The following is a 19,363-nucleotide window of genomic DNA, read 5'->3' on the forward strand; positions in this document are numbered from 1 at the left end:
AAAAAAAAAAAAAAAAAAAAAAAAAAAAAGTATATTATGCATAATAAGAGGAGGCAAATGCTTTGTTTGTTTGAGACACGGTCTTACTTTATGTAGCCCAGGCTGGTCTCACTCAGCGATCCTCCTGCCTCAGCCTCAGTACAGGTGTGTGCCACACCATGCCCGGCAAGTACGCAGATCTTGAGTATATGGTTCAAACAGAATTTGCTCAAAGGGAACAGCACCCAGGCCCAGAGGATCTCGAGAACCCATGAAGTCCTCTTGCGGTCCTTCCTTCCACCCTGCTCCCTCAGCTCTTTCACAAAGGGCGCCCACGACACTAACACCAGAGCTGACGCTGCCTCTTGTTCAACATCACATGCTGTGTATTTTGTTCACGTCTTTTCTCATCAGACCCAGTGAGGCTGACCAGCAGCTGCACACTGTAATCTTCTCCTTCTCACTGCTCGGCACAATATTCTGTTAAGGAAACACCACAGTGTACGTATTCATCCTACTGCTGACAGACATTGAGTTAGTTTCCAGTTTTTGGTCATTACCGATAGAGCCACTGTAAACCTTCTTGTACACATACCTAACAATGCAAGTACGGTATCTACAGAGCGTCCCCGAGGTACACACACGCACACACACACACACGCACGCACTCACGCCCGCTAGGTTTGCTCCCGGATCAGTTTATGACCGTGTTCAGCCATAGCAGGTAGATGTGGTCAGCTTTCCAAATGAGCTGCATCTCATATTCCAGCTCCTCCCATTCCTTTTTAATTACCGCTGGAAAGAGCCAAAACTTTTTCTTAGTTTTAGATAAAAACAATCTTGCAATAATGACTAGTCTGAAGAGCAAAAGGTCCAGCTCCTCAGGCTGCTCTCCTTTTGTGAGATCACTTTCTTGAATCATATCATCTCTTTTTTCTTGCACGTTATGTTATTTTCACATGTATCTGAATGGAAACCTTTACATAAATTTTAAAATGCAGTGAACAGAATACACAGAAGCCTTCTAAATAGACCTGGCAACAGATTCTTCCTTTTTTCTGCTGCAGAACTGACTGGAGAGGGAAGGCGGTGTCTCCCTAAGGCGCTCCCAGGCGCACTTGCCGAACATGTACCACGAGGGAGGGAGCAGGGCTGTTCCCTAAACTTGTCTGCTCACTAGTGCAATCCTACTCTTAGTACTACACAACTGGGAAGACGTCTGTGGGAAAGAGCTGTTTCAATGAAATAAGTTGATGGCAACTAAGGTAAGTTTCTAAGATGACACATCTCTTAATGGCAGACAATTATAGAAGGTAAAACAAAAATAATCAAAATCTAGGTGTATTCTGATTGTTTTCACTGCTGACTTTTTAATGTGGTTGTTGCTCACAAAACAGAAAACAACAACAACAACAACAAAAACCGAGATCCAATACCAAAGGACTCATATCCTAAGGAAAAAACCAGTCTACTATCAAGTTTGGCAAATGAATTTTTATGCACTGTGTATGTTGCAAATTAAAACAAGATAAACAGGTATGGTTTTAAATTGGTTTGCTGAGTTTACTGACTTTGGTTTTCAAAGAAACCACTAGTTTAGATCAGGTCAGATAAGAGGCTCCTACTGGAACAGAAATAAATTCAAAATTTGGAACCTCTGGTTTTAATATTTCCAAATTCTTAACTTTGTAACAAAATTACCTGGAAGTCAATTATTATGCAGAGAAGTATATTTTTCAGGAAAATGGCATGTCAAAGAAAGAGTAGCATTCTTAACATAGCACATGAAAAGACAGTAGACCATTTATGAAAGTATGGTATAAAGGTTATCAGGTTAAATTATGTTGGCCTCAAATCAGGAGCTATCTGAAAATGTACATGTGAAAGCTGGGAGTGGTGGTGCAAATTTGGGAGGCTGAGGCAGGAAGATGCCCACGAGTTCAAGGACAGACTGGGCTACAGAGAGAATTCAAGGTCAGCCTGAAGTATACAGCAAGACTCTGACTCAAAACAACAAAGATGAAACAAAACAAAAAACAGAAAATAAGTGAAACGTACATGTGTATATATAAATGTTTGCAAGGAAAATTTCAAGAAAAACTTTTAAGGTGAAGTCCCAATTGCTGTCATTTTAGAAGCCAAAACTGAAGGAAACAAAGGTCACTGGATGATTATAGCAGCATTCATCACTTTTAACAAACATCTTTCCCCATCTCAGCATCATGGTCCTAAATAAAACTCTTAAAGAGATCGGCTATAAAATGGAGGAATGAAACTGACTGGATCCAAGATTATGAATTACACTTTAATAGTTTATTGCTAAAATTATTGCCTTATTTCAAGCTGAGTGCTTCTCGGCAGAACAGTAAGTATCCCCACCACGGTATTTAAGTGTGACTGTCCCCCCTAATTAATAAAGAGGGCCATAAATTTGGTGTTGGCATGGGGAGACATGCTAGTCTTTTAACTGACAACTAGTACGGCAGACACTCAGAATCCCACAGGAATTTCCTAGCGAAGACTCTGCACTCATTTGTTCTCCATTTTTAATTGGCAACTCATTGTCTGCTGGGGAGGTCACCACAGAAGAAAGTTCCGATACCTAATGTTTCTGAAGACACAGACAGAGGAGGAACAGTTGACATTAAACGACACACCCGTGCCCATCTGGCCGCCGCCTAGGGATAGAGCGAAACATAACCAGTCTTCCTTGGATGCGTCACCAGGCCCACCAATCAGTGTGGACTGATTAAAAGCAAGACAGAGAAGCACTACAGAGACAGAGTCACCGGGGACAAAAGGTGTTTCCCAGCCCGCTGGGGACAGGAAGGGGCTGCCAGCGTTTGGGCAAGAAACACAGTTCTCACAGCCTGTGGCCATAAAGAGGTTCCCTCTCATCCCAACTACACCACCAAGTTACTCACGTTACAGATGATGTAATGGATCGTAAGCCATGGTACTATACTTGGTTAGTGAACGCACGATTAATACTGGTTTCACACTCCCCTCACCCCTGTTCAGAGGTGGGGCACTTTATAGCTGAAATCCCAAATCTAGGTATCAGATGACTAAATCGGTAGGACACACTGGTTGGTGAGTGAACTTTGACAGTTTAAATGTCAGTGTTCCAAATATATTCAGAAAATAAGAGTGGACTTTTAGAAAAATCCTGAAGTAGACTGTGCAAATAATAGTAACAATTATAATATATTAGTGTATAAATTATAAGAAATGGACAATTAAATGTGTAAAATGAGAACTGCATAGTTTGCTATAATTTGTTAAAAAACTTATAGTTTGTATAATTGCTATTAATTTTACCTTTCAGTAGTTAAAAATGTCAAAGAGAGACAGCAACCAAAGGCTGCCCTGGGGGTGGTGACACAGGGAAGGGAGGAAGTGGCCTGTTTTCAAGATCATGCTAATAAAACCAATTACACCAAAAACCGATCAGCCCCTACAACCTTCACTCTTGTATACCTTCATGAAGCCTTGAAGAGAAAAGGGAAATTGGATAAGCTGTATTTGATTTCCTGAAATTATAAATCAATTAAGCAGAAGCTACACGCTCATCATCTCAGGATGAGAAACTGAGGCTACTCCACCACCTCACTTAATTCCATGGATTCTGGAAGGGTGGGAATTGGGAGGGATTTTGTCACGTTTGAAAATAAACCTGACAACTAAATTCTCAACTGCAAAGAATGAATGGCAGCAATTTACTTGGGAATTAATCTCCTTTATAAACGCACCCGTGTGGGTTGGGATTTAGCTCAGTGGTGCCGCGCCTGCCTGGCGAGTGCAAAGTCCTGAGTTCCATCCCCGATACTGAGGCTGGGGCAGCAGCAGTGAGATGCTTCCTTCTCTTGGTCATAGCACTTTTTTCCAGTACAGGTGACAGATGACGACACCCAGCCCCCTCCATTCCTCTACCCCAAGGAGGGCATCCAGGACCCCGAGATGCGCCTGGCCGCACAACTCCCTGCTGGGGAAGGTCAGAGCGGCTGCTCCATGACAGTGGTCTCACCCCTTCCTCCACCTGTGACGGAAGCACTGCCGATGCCCCTCCTGCTCGGTGGCACTCGCTCCCCACGGCACCCTGGGCATCTCCGTTTCAGAAGTCAGTCCTACAGCGCTCTGGCCAAGCTGCTTTGGAAGAACTGCAATCCTTCACTAGCAGAAGATAACACCTCTACGGACACGACGACTAAGCACAGTTCTTTTCTTAAACTAATTTAAATAAGTAAAGTATAATTGGTATACTTTAGGGTTTAAGACCTGGACTGCTTGAGTTCCTCATCAGCAAGCGAATCCATGCAGTAAGGGTTTGAGGACGAAGTGATCCATACATACGGAGAGCTCAGAATAGTGCCTGGCCGCACATCACGCCGTAAAATCGTAGACCAGTGACTCTCCTCGGCGGAGGCGGTTCCCACCCAGAGGTGGCAGTGCTGGGGTCCTAATGACAGGGCACCTGGTGTTCAAAGGCGACACCAGCAGCGGTAATCGCGTTGTGTGACTTCTGAGGGACAGACACTTTAGAAATGCAGCAAATGGTGGGAAAATTTCAAGAAAGAAGGTACGTTTTTTGCAGCGCTTGTTAATTATTCATCCCACAGCAGACAGCATTACTTTGAGAGACACACGCGAGCTGGCGGGCCTGCGAGAGTATTCTTCCCCTTTGGACAACCTGATAGCCTCTTGTTTGTCTTGACCTATTCTCCCTGTTTTGATGACCACTGTTTCCTGCTGTCACCACTCCTACTTATTCTGTTCTACTGGTACAAACTAGAACTCTCACTCTAGCTCTGCAGGTTTTCGTGGAACCACAGATGGCACCAACTGCACTGTGCTCTGTGCCGACAGCGGCCCTGGAACCGCACAGCTTGGAAGCCTGGCCTCTGCCTCACACTCTGTTATTTTCTGATCTCATTCACTGCAAAGCGAAACAAAGACGAGTCTGCCCCTCTCTGCATGCGTAGTTGCCTCTCGCATATATATGTATATATGTGTGTGTGTGTGTGTGCAATATGCAGCGCACTGTGATTCCACAACCAATCATCTTCCTTTCATAGGATACAGCCTAGAACACAATCAAGGTACGGAGTTTTTGGAATTATACGTTTTGATAGGCTGTTTTCTATGAGTCTCATTTAAGAATGCATAGTAGGAAGCAGAATTTTTTGAAAGAAAAATGGTATTGGGAATGAGAACTTAGTTTTCTTACAAATTTGTACAGAACATGGGTCAACAGAATTAGACTTAGGTAAAATTTAACCTCTCATACTCAAGAGTAGTCCACATTGAGTTCATAACGGGACTTTGGTTGACTCTTCTGTGATTCAGAATATGGCAATTTTCAAACAAAATATATAAATGTTATGAGCCTACTTAGGGATAGAGCTTGCTCCAAAATGGTATTTCTAAGCCCACAACGCTGCTTGCTGATTATAACGCTGTGTCTCTCTTGGAAGTATCAGTATCCAACACCAGAACACAGGCACAGGTCAAAATGCTTGCAGACACTTAGGGGAGGGTCCACCAAAACTGCTGCAGACAGCACCAAGAGTGATGGGCTAAGTGTGCTCACAGCAAGGGGAGGACTAGTGGCAATGTATCTTTTACTGCAGCGATCTTTTAAAAATCTGAACATTTACCACAGTTTGTGACTTAGTGGGATACATGGTCACTGTTCACCTTCTGAGGAATTGTTAGACTATTTTCCAAATTAGATGCACCAGTATGATTGTTACACTCCAAGCATGAAGGTTCCAGTTTCTTCCTTCACATTCTCCTGTTATTTCGCATTTAAAAAATTTTCAGCTATCATAGTGAGTCTAAAGTAGTATCTCACTGTGGTTCTGATTTGCAGTATACTAATAATCAATGATATTTAGCATCTTTTCGTGCCCTGACTGTCCATTTGTAAATCTTTTTTTTGTTTTTTTTTTGAGACAGGGTCTCACTATGTAGTTCAGACTGCCCTGGAACTCACTGTGTACCCCAGGTTGGTCTCGAACTCCTGCCTCAGCCTCCCGAGTGCTGGGATTACAGGTGTGCACCACCATGCCTGGTCATTTGTAAATCTTTATGGAACTGCTGATCCAAATCCTTTGCCCATTTTTTATTTGTGTTACCTTTTTGTTGTTGAATTATGAGTAACAGTATTTTTTTTGGTACTGGGGATCAAACTTGGGTCCCTGTGCTTGTGAGGCAGGCGGTGGTGCCTGAATCAAATCCCCAGCTCTACAATACTCTTATTAGATGCAAGATTTAAGAATATTTCCCCTCCTTTGGTAAGTTCTTTTCACTGTCTTGGCAGTCTCCTCTGATACCCAGAAGGTTTTTATGATGCTTTCCAATTCATCCATCTTTCCTGTTATATGTGCAATATCATCTCTATGAAACCACTGTCAAATCTAAGGTCATGAAGATTGGTCTTTAAATTTTCTTCTAAAACTTCATTTTAGATAGTGGAGGCCTTTTCAACTACTTGCAAGGAAAACAGGTCTGTAGTTTTCTTGAGATGTCTTTCCTCTGGCTCTGGTATCAGAGTAATGGTGGCCTCACAATGAAGTGGAAAGGAGCCCGTTCTTTTTGGTTTCTTGCTCTCTTATTTGAGGAAGATTACTGTTACTTCTTTAAAGGGTTGGTGGAATTTACTAGTGAGGCATTTCTTTGGCTGGGAAGGTTTTGCTTACAGATTCAAATTCTTGTCATAGGTCTACTCAGATTTTCTTTTTGAGTCAGTTTTTGCAGTTTTGTGTTTCTGGAAATCTTCCCATTTTATTTGGATTATCTAATTTGCTAGTATGTAGTTGTTCAAGGTATTGTTCTAGAACCCTTTTATTTCCATAAGGTTGGTAGTTGTTACGGCTGGTATAGAGGTTCCCCAAAGCCTCACACTCTCACAGGTGGGGCTTTTCAGAGTTGGCTGGGGTGTATGACAGTTGGGACAGGGGATTGAGGGTGTGGTGCTAAATTAGTCCAGGGACTGGAATTAGCATCGTTCTGGGTGGGGCTGAAGGGATTCAATGAGACAGAAGCCCCACCCTGGGTGTGGGTGGCACCTCCTAAAAGGCTTGCTGCCCGAGGAATCAAAGGGAAATGAAGTCATGCTTTGGTTTCTATGGTGGAGCTCCAGTCTTCACTTTCACCCTGGACGTCGTCTCCTGGCCCCAGCACAGACCCTTCAGACTTCTGTGCAGCTGCTTCTGTGTTGATGTGCACGCTTGTGAGCTCCAGGCTCCCACCTCTGACTGGCTCCTTGGTTCCCCAGAACGCAGACAGACCTTTTGCACTCTTCTACCCGATCCCACAGGTGGCCACTGTAAGCCTCCCTTGGGAACCCTAATATATTTGTATAATTTGCATTAAATCTGTTTCTCTAGCGAGCAATGACTGATATAGCAATGTTCTCACTTCTGATTTTACTAGGTGGGACATACTGCTCTTTTCTTGTGTAGCTAATAGTTTGTTAATTTTGTAGATCTCTTCTAAGAATAAAGCTATTTTTTATTGTGTTTATCTCTGCTCTGACCTCTTTCTTTGATAGTTCTGGGTTTAGATTGTTATTGGTTTGAGACCTTTTTTCTTTTCTAATGTAGGCTGTAGGTGCTCACGGGTATAAATTTCCTTGACAGCAAAGTTTTTGCTGCATCTCTTAAGTTTTATACATACTTTGTTCTTTTTTCTTTTTTTGTGGTACCAGAGATTGAACTTGGGACCTTGCGTTTGCAAGGCAGGTGGCAGAACCACTGAGCCAAATCCCTGGCCCCAACTATATGTTCTTATTCATCACCGGTATTTTCTAATTTTCCTAATGATTTATTCTTTGACTTACTGGATGTTTAACAGGGCAATATTTAGTATCTATCAATCTGTAGCCTTTCCAAGGTTCATTGTTTCTAGTTTTATTCCATTGCAGTCTAGGAAGATAGTTTATATGATTTCAATTGTTCTTCATCTACTGGTATTTGTTTGGAGCCCTAACATCTGGATTATTCCAGAGAAAGTTCCATATTCACTTGAGATGACTGTGTATTGTACTAATAGTGGAAATATTTGGAGTATTTTTTGTGCATGTCTATAATGAGTGTTTTACACTTTTGCACATTTTCTCTATTTGTTTGCTGCCCTTCTATCTAGTTCTTCTCTTTGGCATGTTTGTAAAAGCACAGTGAGACCTGCACACAGAACCGTTCCTAAGATGACCAAGGCTTAGACAAGGCGGGACAAGGACTTTACTGACCTCCCTACCTCACCCACACACAGACCCAGCAGAGCCAGAACTACTTTGGTGAAGTGTCAAGAGTCACCTGCAGGACAGGACGTGCATGGCCCGGGGAGCACGGTTCCCATTCACCCAGGGTCTTTCCTTCAAGCCTGGCAGTTCTGTCCTTCCGAGGCTGTACTGAAATTTTCTATTTCAGTTTAACTTTAGAATAGTTAGGATACTTACTACTTTTTACGTATTTTTAAAAACCTGATCTACACTGCTTAGCTTTTGGCCTGAGGGTTGGCTTTCACACTGAAGTCGCTGTTTACTTCTGGCTGGTGATTGAGCTGCGAATTCTGTATTTAGCTCCCTAACTACTGCTGTAACCACGTTGTGTATCACCAACTTCAAGCGCGCGCGGCTGATCTCTGGGAAGTGTCTCGTAAGGCTGGGTGGGTCTGCATCTGCCCTCTGTATCTCACCGGGCCGGCAGGTAGCTGAGACAGCTCTCAGTGTGGTCCAACCAGGCAGAGGCACAGCTTCAGCTCGGGTCACACTACATGACACTGCCCTGAACGAATCACAAGGCTAAGGTGAGCGGGGAGGAAAATCTCCCACCACAGGAGGGGGCAGGAGAGCAAAGAGCTGCCCAGCGGGAATCTTCTCAGCCAGAGTAGTAAGCTGAGGCGCTTAGGCACTGTAAGGAGTCAGTCAAAAAGTTAAACTTATTTAAAGTAGTTTCTCTTGAGTAAAGCCCTTTTTATCTTATCAAGTAATAAAGCCCTTTCCTTATAAAATCCACAGCCCGCTGGAGTCTCCTCAGGCTCCCTGGCTGCTCACTCTTCCTTCACAGGTGTTTCCCGGCTCGCAATGATGTACATTTTGCCCCCTCAGCTTTCATTATACCAAGTGCTTGTGATGTGGAAAGTTCTTGTTTTGGAGAACTGAAATGCCGATATTTATTCCTAGTGACCCCAGCTACCTTAAAAATGGTTCTTTTATTCCTCAGGTCTCCACAGACTTGGCTTTGCAACTATGTGGGGCCTCAGAATCTCAATATCATACAAATCTTTCACGTCTCTCACATGAAAATTTTAACAGGCAGCTGATAAAGAATAATGACTCTAAAAGGTGAGCTACATAAAGCTCAAAATTTTACACACTACACAACAGCTCTATTTCCAATGAGGAGTAACACAGATTTAAGTGTTACAGGTACGTAGTAATAAATTCTAACGGTACTAACATAGTTTTATTGAGCATCTAAACTATGCAAAACAGCAGGGCAGATTTTTTCACCCCGAGTATTAGTAAAGGAAATGAAGCAACTGTCATTCTTCGACACCCTGACTTATCACACTCCTGACCCGGCTTGTTTCCACCGCTCCTCCTGCTCTTCCTGCTCTTTACTTGTGCTACAGTTCAGAACGAGGCACTATTAAATGCTATTGGTGCTGTATCCGTTCTAAACTGGGGCGGCATGGAAGATAATGGATCTATAGAAAACCTCACCAAAGACCCCGGACTGTCAAAACTGCACATTTCCCATGAGTCCGATGTTCACTGTCAGACCCTAACCCACACAGGGTCTGTGACGTAACTTCAGAATACAGCTGTGGCCTTTTGTTATGCTGCTGATCTTGTCCAACACTGGAGAATTTGACCCAGTATACACTTAGATTTTATAAATGTGCAGAAAAGGCAGAGATTTTCTCAGGAATCAGCAGGAAGAGTTTCCTTTACTTGGGACGTGAACTTAATTTCCTGGTTTTGAAATTCATGTTTGTGCCTCACCTACACTTTTAAATAAAGTATGCTTCTTTTACATTTTGTGAACTTATATAAAAGGTGTACTTTCTCTAATTTATTTATTTAGGTTTTTTGAGACAGGGTCTCACTATGTAGTTCAGACTGCCCTGGAACTCATTGCATAGGCCAGGTTGGTTCGAACTCATAGCGATCCTCCTGCCTCAGCCTCCCGAGTGCTGGGATTACAGGCGTGCGTCACCATGCTCGGCTCTAATTTTAAAAGCATAGTTCTCATTAAAATAAAACAGAGGGCCAGGGTTTTAGCTCAGTGGTGCTGCTGCCTGCCTCGTAAGCACAAGGACCTGAGTTCGATCCCTGGTACCAAAATGAATCAATCAATCAAAAAAAAGGAGTTTCAAAAATGTGGCTGTGACCTAAGCAACGTACCTGCAGGTATGGTCGTCACTCACACTTGCAATTTCCTGGCCTTCTTTGGGGTCAAATGCCAAGCTGTTAATGAAATCCGAGTGGCCCTCTAAGACCTGACAGAGAGGAGAAAGTCAGTAAGAGCACAAAAAAATACTGACAATATGCCTACCTAGCATTTTTACTTTTCGGCCTCAAAAGCTTGCTTCTTCTTATCTACAAATATTTCTGATGCAGTCTTTGACTTTTAAAAACTTTCCTGGCAAGCCTATCTTGGAAAGAAGTCCATCACTCTGTACACCACGATTAGCCCAGCCTACCTTTTCCGGTGTGTATTTCCTACAAACCAAAGACTTTCTTTTTACTGTACCCGTTCTCATATCGCTTCCTTTCTCCTTCATTACACAGAGCTTAACCAAACACGAAAGCAGCCCGCGGGGGACACTGAGGCGACAGTCCCTCGAGGCTTCTACCTCCACTGTGGCCGCGCACACTGACTCCTTCACAGGCAGCGAATGAAGCTCGCCTCCTGACGTCTTTACTCTCTTGCTCAGTGTGACCGTCAGCACTGGTGACAGCCAATGTCACAAGCCCACAGGCAGAACAGAAAGCTCTTCCGGTCACAGAAGGGACAGATGGGAAGCCGCAAGGCAGAGGGGAGTAAGACAGCAGGCGAGGTGGGCCGCAGACTCTGCAGCGCTGAGGCCCTAGACTCTCTCAGTGGTCGTCTTCCTTCCTTCCTAACACTCAGATTTCACCTCGGTTCCAAGGTTAATAAGGTCGTTTTCTGTCATCCTGTTCACCATGCAGAAACGTGTCACGGTGGTGAGGGAGGTCGGTACATTTCCGTGCAACGTTCACAAACCTAGGAGCTTCAAGTAATTCTCCAAAGTGCCTGATATGATCTAGGACATAAACTAAAGTAACATTAAATGGGTACTGCATAGTATAACAGGCACATTAACTTTTCATAAGTGAAAATCTTAAGTGCCATTCATACGCTTGGTTATTCATGCGAAAGGCTCAGATTAGCCAGCGTGACGGGACTGTGTGCCCACTGCAAACAGCTCAGAGCATGATTTCTACTACTTTCTAAGTGACTGGGCAGATTAACAGCTTGTTGTTGCTTTGTAACATATTTTTAGTTTATTAGAGTCAAGAAAGCCACACTACTCTATAAGGAAACGCATCTCAGCCCGAAGCGAGGGCTGCGACAGTGGCAGAAAGCACACAGGTGGGGCTCATGCTGTATGAGGTCCAGTTCTCAGGGCCTGAATGCGTCACCTCAGCCAAAGCGCAAAATCCCAAGAGGCAGGTGCCACAATTACGCTGCTGCCGAGGCAGGAAAAGGCCACAAAGGGAGCTGGGCGCCCCACCATGCTGCAGCCTCAGGGTGCCCTGCGTGCCGACCTTTCGTGCCGACCTTTCGTTCCCGGAGGCCAGCGCTTACCCGGCGTGGGCACAGCACTCTCACGCAGCTGCGGGTTCCTAACTCCCTCATGTGCCCTTCCGAATATTTTATTAAACCGTGATACCAGATTTATAATCTGCAGTGGTTATTAAGCATCCGGCTATGACAGGGTGTGACACAGGGAATGACACCCGAAATTATATCCCAGAAAGGTGACCCTGAAGTCATTTTCAAGAGGGATAAATACAATTAACAAGCAATAAGTAATGAACAGGCATTTTAAAACGAACTCTAAAGATTGTGAATTATACTTGCCCACATACCTTAAATTCATTTTTGTCCTGAAGATCTGAAGTAAATAACCTGATTTTCAGATCAGAAGCTGATGTACAAAATCTGGAAGCAAAAAACCCAATACAAACTTAATCTTTACAAGTGAAAATCCTGCCTTATGGCCAGCTCCTTCTCCAAGTTACCAAATCATTTTAACTCCTACTTGAGCCTGGGAGGGGTTGTAGATCCATTGTTAAATTAAACATTATATTTTGCGAACACACAAAATGTCAGCCCGCTCTGGACTCCTCAGCACCAAATCGGACACTAGGCTCTGCCCGAATGCTGATGCCGCTCTGCAGGTGAGTGTTTAACTGAGCGAGGACTGCAGTGAGGCGCGTGACTCATTCTCCAGCCACCGCGAAAGCAGCCATGTGCCGACCAGGAAGGCAGGGAGAGCGTGAGCCACCGGCAGCGAGCATGGGCCAGGCGGGAGGGGTTCTCTTTAAAGAAGATGCTCTTGCCTTGAAAGCACAAGGCCCTGAGTTTGGTCCCCAGGAGTGGTGGAACAAATAAATAAATAAAGGAAGGAAGATGCTCGCTGATGGTGGCAAGGGATGCTCAGGTAGACCTCGCCTTCTCCAGCCACGCAGAAAACACTATGTTCACTTGGGAGACTATGAAGAAAATCCGCAGCAAAAAAGGTCCACAAAGATGGTCACAGTTATGTAGAGTTACATATAAACACTAAGAGTACTAGATGTGTAGGTGACTTTGTTCTTTTATATTTGTTTCTCTAAATTTTATATGCTAAGCATGTATTATTTTTAGGATAAAAATATATAATTTATTTCAAAACAACAAAATTTTGCTATCAGCTTATTCTAAAAATACTGTCTTTTGGATGGAACCCAGGGCCTTGTACATACTGGGCAAGCACTCTAGCAGCGAGCTACACACACAACCCCGTCTTTAAAATTAATGGCTGGTTAACATTTTCTGAATTTACTACTTACCTTAGCATAGTTCCAAGAAGGATCTGAGATAGCTTACCAAAAAAACCACAAAGCAAACAAACAAACAAAAAATCCCAAAATATTAAATTGCAGCAAATTCAAGAAAAAGAGGACAGGAAAGCAAGCACCAAGCAATGAGGGAAATACCCGCAGGACATACCAACAGAGTATCCAGGTTAAAGAAACATCACAAAACTTATCCTAGCATTCTGGGAGGCTGAGGCAGGAGGATCTCAAGTTTGAGCCCAGGTGGGGCAACTTAGCAAGATTCTTTCAAAACAAAAAATTAAAAAGGGCTGGGGATGTAGCTCAGTGGGAAGGCCCTGGGCTTAATCCTCAGTACTGCAAAAAGGAAAGAAACAAACAAAACACACACAAAAAAAGTGAGAAGACTTTTCATCTCTTTTGAAATTGCTAAAGAATGCAGAGACTTGCTCTTGTTTATTTCCCAATACTGTGAATGCTTCCTTGTAACATAAAGGGAAATGAACAGCTCAGCAGCTGTTGGCGATGACGTATGTATGCTGACAAAAGCTATTGCAAAGATTATTCAAAATTAACACAACCCGTGTAAGCTGCTAGAGAAAAGAAGAACATCTTCACAACTTTGTTGTAGACAAGATTTCTCACAAGGAAAACGCTCAGTGGCTAAAATTAAAAAGGTTGGCAATAAACGTTGGGGAGTAGGCAGAGCAACCCAAACAGCCTTTATTACTGATGGAACACGAAATGGCGCAATCCTCAGAGACGGGCTCTCCTTTCTCTCTCCGTCCTGTTTTGCAGTATGTACTGGGGATTGAACCCAGGGCCAAGCATGCTTGGCAAGCGCTCTGCCACTGAGAGCAGTGCAGCCATCTGTCACCAACAGCTGGTCCAAGGCACACTGCGGCAGCCCAGCCCTAACTGCACCCTGGGAGCTGTCCCAGCACACACTTACACAACAGCGGGGAACAAGCTATGGTACAGGTGAGTGGAATGGAGCGCTACTCAAAAGGAAAAAGATCTTGAAAACATCCAGCTAGATCCCCTCTCTTCCCAAAACCTACATTCTCTATGATCCCATTTTTATCAAGTTCTACAATGTGCAAAACCAGTTTCTGGTCAGGAACATCAGATCAATGGTTCTTGGCATGGAATGCGACGTGGGGTTAGTGCTGAAGGAATGTGGAAACTTTCCAGGGTGACAGCCGCGTGTGCATTACCAGGTGTGAGGTGAGAAAAGTACACGCATTTGTCAAAACTCTTCATCACACCTTTTCAGAGCTGAGAATTCCACTGTAAGTTGTTGCTAAATTAGAAAATTATCTCAATAGTAGCTATCTTACTGTTTACGAAATGAAGATTTATCTTTTGGATTTGACATTTTAAGGAAATAAGATGTATAGCAAACCTTAAATGACCTAACCCATTTTTGCACTCGTAAAGGTCTAATAGGTGCCAAGACATTTCTTAAAAAAGCAATCATTTTCAATGCTTTTGCAAAAACCGAGGCCCAATGACTAGAACTATACAGATAATGCATTGTTAAACATGAAAATGCAAACTTGGCCTATATGGAGCGGAAGGGTCAAAAATGTTCCAAATAAATGTAGCTCTTTTAACAGAGCTGTGCTTTCAACAATTAAGGTGGCAAAGCCCGTAAGGAATCTGTAAAGACTTTGAGTGATTCAGATGAATCTCAGGTAAAGCGCTTGGCAGTTTGGACCCAACACGTGGTCAACTGAAGCTACCAATAAAGACGGCAGCCCTGCGGTATTAAACAGCAAATGCCAAACAGCTGGTCATCTGGGCCTGGAAGACAAAGGTGCCTACGCTCACACTGGGGATCCTTCGACACAACTGAAGCACACCGAGAAATCCAGGACCTCACATTTGCACACTCACTTGATGACGGGCGGCAGCGAGTCAAGTCTGGTCTCCGGGCTCCACGCTATGCCGTCTACCCGCACGCCGTGGTGCAGTGTCCGCAGGGTCTTATACTGAATGCCTTCAACGTCTGCTTCTTCCTCCTGCGCATGCACAGGGAACGCTGTTTTAGGGGCCACCGGACAGTGTCTTATGCTGCTACGGTACCATGAACAAGGTAGCAGGGAGTCACCTGCGTGCTTTTGAAGCACTCACAGCAAATCAGAATTAACAAACAAAGAAGAAATCCCAAGTTGTGTAAACATTACAAAATAAATGTCTAAGATGGCAGAAGCCCAACAGCACACATTCTACCCCTTATCTGGTGAGGTATTTTACGTCCAGTAGTAAATACATTTCGTAACAAATTCAGGAAGTTTGGGGTGCTATTTAACACGGTACAAGTGCTTCATGTGCTCCATTATAATCCATGAATAGTGACAAGTGGTCCTAGGTATTTGATTCTGCACATTAATGCTTCGTAAAGTCAGCTTATTTGCTTACTTCTGTCCTACAAAGAGGCTTTCTGTTCATCTTCATGAAAAGATGAGGAAAAAGTTAAAATCTAAACGTCAAGCCATTTATCTCTAGCAGCACAGACAGTAACAACACAAAAACCCAAATCCAGAGAAGCAGCCGAGAGCACCAGGGCACGTGGCCACCACACAGGCACCGGGCTGCACCCGGGGACGGGAGACACAGCTCAGCACCAGGGCGGGAAGGAGGCTGTGCCAGAGACCTCCAGGGGAAGGCGGGGGGTGGGGGGCTGTCAAATCCCTGCAGGAGGTAAAGGCCAGGACCAAGAAGCAGCCACTGTGCAAAGTCTCAATCATTTGCTGGACCCAGTATGAGCATGAGTCTTGAATTCACATCCACTACACAGTTTAGACAATGACAAGGAATTACTTCACAGTAGTGACAAGTTGGTAGTGGCCTCAAGCACTGCCACTGCCTGGGCCTCAGAAGTTTCCAGACACAGTTCAGTCGAACTCAGGCTTTTACTAAAACAAAGCACCAAAGACCAAAACAAGCAGCAGAATCAAATCTACAAAGTCACCAGATTTAAAGAATAATCAGGTATAAAAAAGATAGATTTAAAGGCATAGAAGAGGTAAAAATTATCAATGGGCATCAAGAGATTACTAAAAAACTTTAAAAAAGAACTATAATCAAATCAGCACAATATTAGCATAAAAGACACACTAACAGAAAAAAATAAAAAGATCCAGAAATAAACCCATGCATTTCCAGACATCTCAGTTTTGACAAAGGCCCTAAGAACGCACACGGGGAAAGAAAATTCTTTTCAATAAATGGAGCTGGAAAATTGAATATTCACATGTGTTAGGATTTTTATCTCATGCCACATATAAATGTAGCGGGTTAAAACAAAGAAAAATGAGAGAAGGAAGATGTCGGACAGCAATAAATCTGGAGCAGTAACAGCTCAAATGGGAGAGGTCCCTGTCTTCTGCATGAAGAGGGTAGATATTAATGTTGATGCTAATGAAATATAGACGTCCAAATGTCTTTGTCTGCAAACTGAAGCGCTGGTGAACCAAGATATCACTGTAGCTGGATTCACCAATGCAGCAACCATTAAAGTCATCTTAAAACAAGTGTAGGAGGTGAAGAACAGGTGACTTGACAGTTTGGGTTATGCCTGTTTTTCCACACTTGACAAACTGATTTTTTAAAAAGTTTTTATATAAAAAGGCACACTATTACACGAATGTAACAATAGCAGCAAAAAACAGCTTCTGTATTTGTTACTCAAATCATACGTGGACTTGTTTCTCGGGTGGTCACAGGGACAACAAAACCTCAGGGAGCGTACAGTTTGAGCTTTCTGTGCTGCTGGTGAAACCTCTCCTTCCTGGTAGCACTGCTGGCCAATGAAAAGGGCAGAGTAAGTGCTCTCCTGGATGGGGCGGGAGGATGGGCAGTTTGGTATGGGAAAGAGACGGAGCCTTGGGAAAAACTGCTTTAACAGAACCACCCAAGGCTCCGCAGCTGGAGGCTGGGGTGTGGCCAGCCAATGGAAGACAGTTCTAAAGTTTGGGACTGGCCCTCCCACCACACCCACATAAAGCCGTGGGCAGACTTTTCACTAGAAGGACTGTGAGGTTTATCTTGCCAACTCTTTCACCTTGAGAACACCTGAAAAAAGTGTACAACCCTTTCTCTTAAGCATAGGACTTGACCCTCATCTACTCGCCCAGCTGAAGTCAGGACAAGGGTAGACCTGGGCCAGAAACTCCTCCCCTACCTAACCACACAACATGGGATCACTCAATCAGAGGCCAAAATACTGAAGCCTTTCACTCCTATTTCTCCATAGGACAAATACGAACACATGCCAATATTGTGTAGCTTTAGACATAGTGTACCATAAAATGCTCAATTGCATCTTGATGTCAAAACTACTACCTCCTAAAAGAGCAAAGCATGTTACTCTAAATCTGTGAAAACCGGTCACTGGTAACTGTCAATGAAGTATAATTTGAAAAATATGGTCGTTATGAATGATATTCTGGCAGAAAAGGATTAACCAGGCTCCAGAGGGTTAAATCAGCATTGTTGCGCCTCTGAGAAGCAGGCGGCTCCTCTGTGAGACAGCTCACTGTGGAGCAATGGGCTGTGACTGTCACTATGGCCCATGGCAATGGCAGCTAAAACACGCTGATGACAGTGCAGCAGATGCCTTCTGGGAACTTCACATAGATCGTCTCCCACATCCTCATAAAACTCTGTGAGCATCACTTCCCTCTTACAGAAAAGAGGTTGAGTACTTGTTCAGGGTTGTGTAGTTATAAGCGGTATGGCCACGCAGAAGTAAACTCTTAGGCTTTCTATCTCCAGAATGGAAGGGCGGCCCTCAACTTCCACCCAGTTCATGTGATCCTAGAGCTGGTATACTCTACATAGATACTTTAAATGTGAAAAAGTGTGAGAGCAGATTACTAGGAAAGCTCAGTATCATTAAAGCTGAAATGTTCCTAGGAGATCATTTTTTAGGGTCTCAGTATTACCTGCTTCCTATGCTAAAGCAGAAAAATTGTAATTAATTGGATCTAATTGAATGGGTATTTTCTGTATATACCAACGCTCAGTTACAGCCTTTAATTACCAAAATATTCCATTTTTAAACAGGAGGCAAAACAGCATTTTCACCCTCCATGTACCGTTTGCACAGATCTCAAGCGCCCATCTTCCTGTGGGTCTTCATATAACTTTTTTTCAACAATCAAATTCAGTGCTTTCAGGTTAGCTTCGCTTGTACACATTTTCACATCAGTGAAATACTTCCACTCTCACTGCACTTGGTGGACTAACCTGAAATGTACATGTGCCAATCACCACATAATTATTGCCACCATATGCAATCAGGTTTCCTGAATCCCCACTCTCGAAGGGATTAAATTCTACCACATGCACAAAATCTTCACAGTCCACAGTGTAGGCAGGATTTCTTGTGGCATCTTGCTTCATCCTGTTTGTCAAACTCGAGCAGTTCTAAGAATAAGTCTTCCACTGGACAACTTCAAGAAGCTGTGGAATACAGCAGACGATAAGCACCGGCAGCATTAGTCATTCAACAAATGAATCAAAACAGGTATCACAATGTTACGGAAGGTCCCAAACACACACCTCAAATACCTATCAAGGGACAGAAGCTGAAGGAAAAAAATTTAATCTAATTAATTCAGCACTTGGCCCATACTCTTTCACTTTTCCACATTTCTGATACCTACAGATGTAAAACCACCAAATTTTGTTTTGATTAAAAGATATAGTCAGTACTTCAAGGCCAGCGTGAACTGCATGGCAAGACCCTGTGTCAAAAAAATAACCAAACCAAACCAACAGCAACAAAACACATCTGGAGGAAGGGACGTCGGAATATGGCATCTAAAAACAACATTCACAAAACCAGGCACACAAACCTAAACTGTCAGGGCCTGGTGTGCGCTCCGGAGGCAGCATTCCCACGTTGGGATTAAAAATTTTATTTATTATTATTATCGTTCGCTAGAAGCAAGCGCTGTCCTGAAAGCAGTTGGGATCAGAACACACACAGGAAGAGGGGAACTTCGGGAAACGGGCCTAGTAAATGACCGCACCCGGGCCGGCTCGCGACAGGAGCAGGGCGGGAGCAGGGAAGGAGGCGCCCCAGAAACGAGCCCCGACTCCCACCTCCCTGCGGCCCGGGCCAACAGACTGGTTTCCGGGGAAAGGGCCCGGCCCGCGGGGCTCCGTACGCAATACGCACCGCAAGCGGCCGGGAAGCTACAGCCGCGAGGGTCTCTGGCTCGGCTGCCGGGCACGCGCTGGCTCTGCTTCCGGGTCAAAGGGCGCGTGCGCTGATTGGCTCCCGAATCCTCG

At 43.9% G+C, this 19,363-nt stretch overlaps 1 protein-coding gene and 1 long non-coding RNA gene across 3 annotated transcripts in view; one reads left to right on the forward strand and one right to left on the reverse strand.

Moving 5' to 3' along the window:
* The window catches only part of LOC109118277, a 4,926-nt gene extending 978 nt beyond the window's left edge, over positions 1 to 3,948 (forward strand). The window contains exons 2-3 of the long non-coding RNA XR_002025591.2: positions 1,047 to 1,244; positions 3,874 to 3,948. This is a non-coding gene — a long non-coding RNA (uncharacterized LOC109118277). The remainder of the gene's footprint in view (positions 1 to 1,046; positions 1,245 to 3,873) is intronic.
* Nup37 (nucleoporin 37) overlaps positions 1 to 19,318 on the reverse strand; it is a 28,938-nt gene extending 9,620 nt beyond the window's left edge. The window contains exons 1-5 of one of the 2 annotated variants that reach the window (XM_010631356.3): positions 19,251 to 19,318; positions 18,314 to 18,529; positions 14,957 to 15,081; positions 12,107 to 12,179; positions 10,394 to 10,488 (exon numbers count right to left, since the gene is read on the reverse strand). In XM_010631356.3, coding sequence (XP_010629658.1) covers positions 10,394 to 10,488; positions 12,107 to 12,179; positions 14,957 to 15,081; positions 18,314 to 18,469 — 449 coding nt within the window. In that variant the 5' untranslated portion in view covers positions 18,470 to 18,529; positions 19,251 to 19,318. Of the gene's footprint in view, positions 1 to 10,393; positions 10,489 to 12,106; positions 12,180 to 14,956; positions 15,082 to 18,313; positions 18,530 to 18,924; positions 19,158 to 19,250 lie in introns of those variants that run through there. The other variant, XM_010631357.3, reaches the window with a different exon arrangement.
* Between the last annotated feature and the right edge of the window lie 45 nt (positions 19,319 to 19,363).

This window comes from Fukomys damarensis, unplaced genomic scaffold (assembly GCF_012274545.1).
Source record: "Fukomys damarensis isolate Sample0158 unplaced genomic scaffold, DMR_v1.0_HiC HiC_scaffold_15, whole genome shotgun sequence".
Lineage (NCBI taxonomy): Eukaryota > Metazoa > Chordata > Mammalia > Rodentia > Bathyergidae > Fukomys > Fukomys damarensis.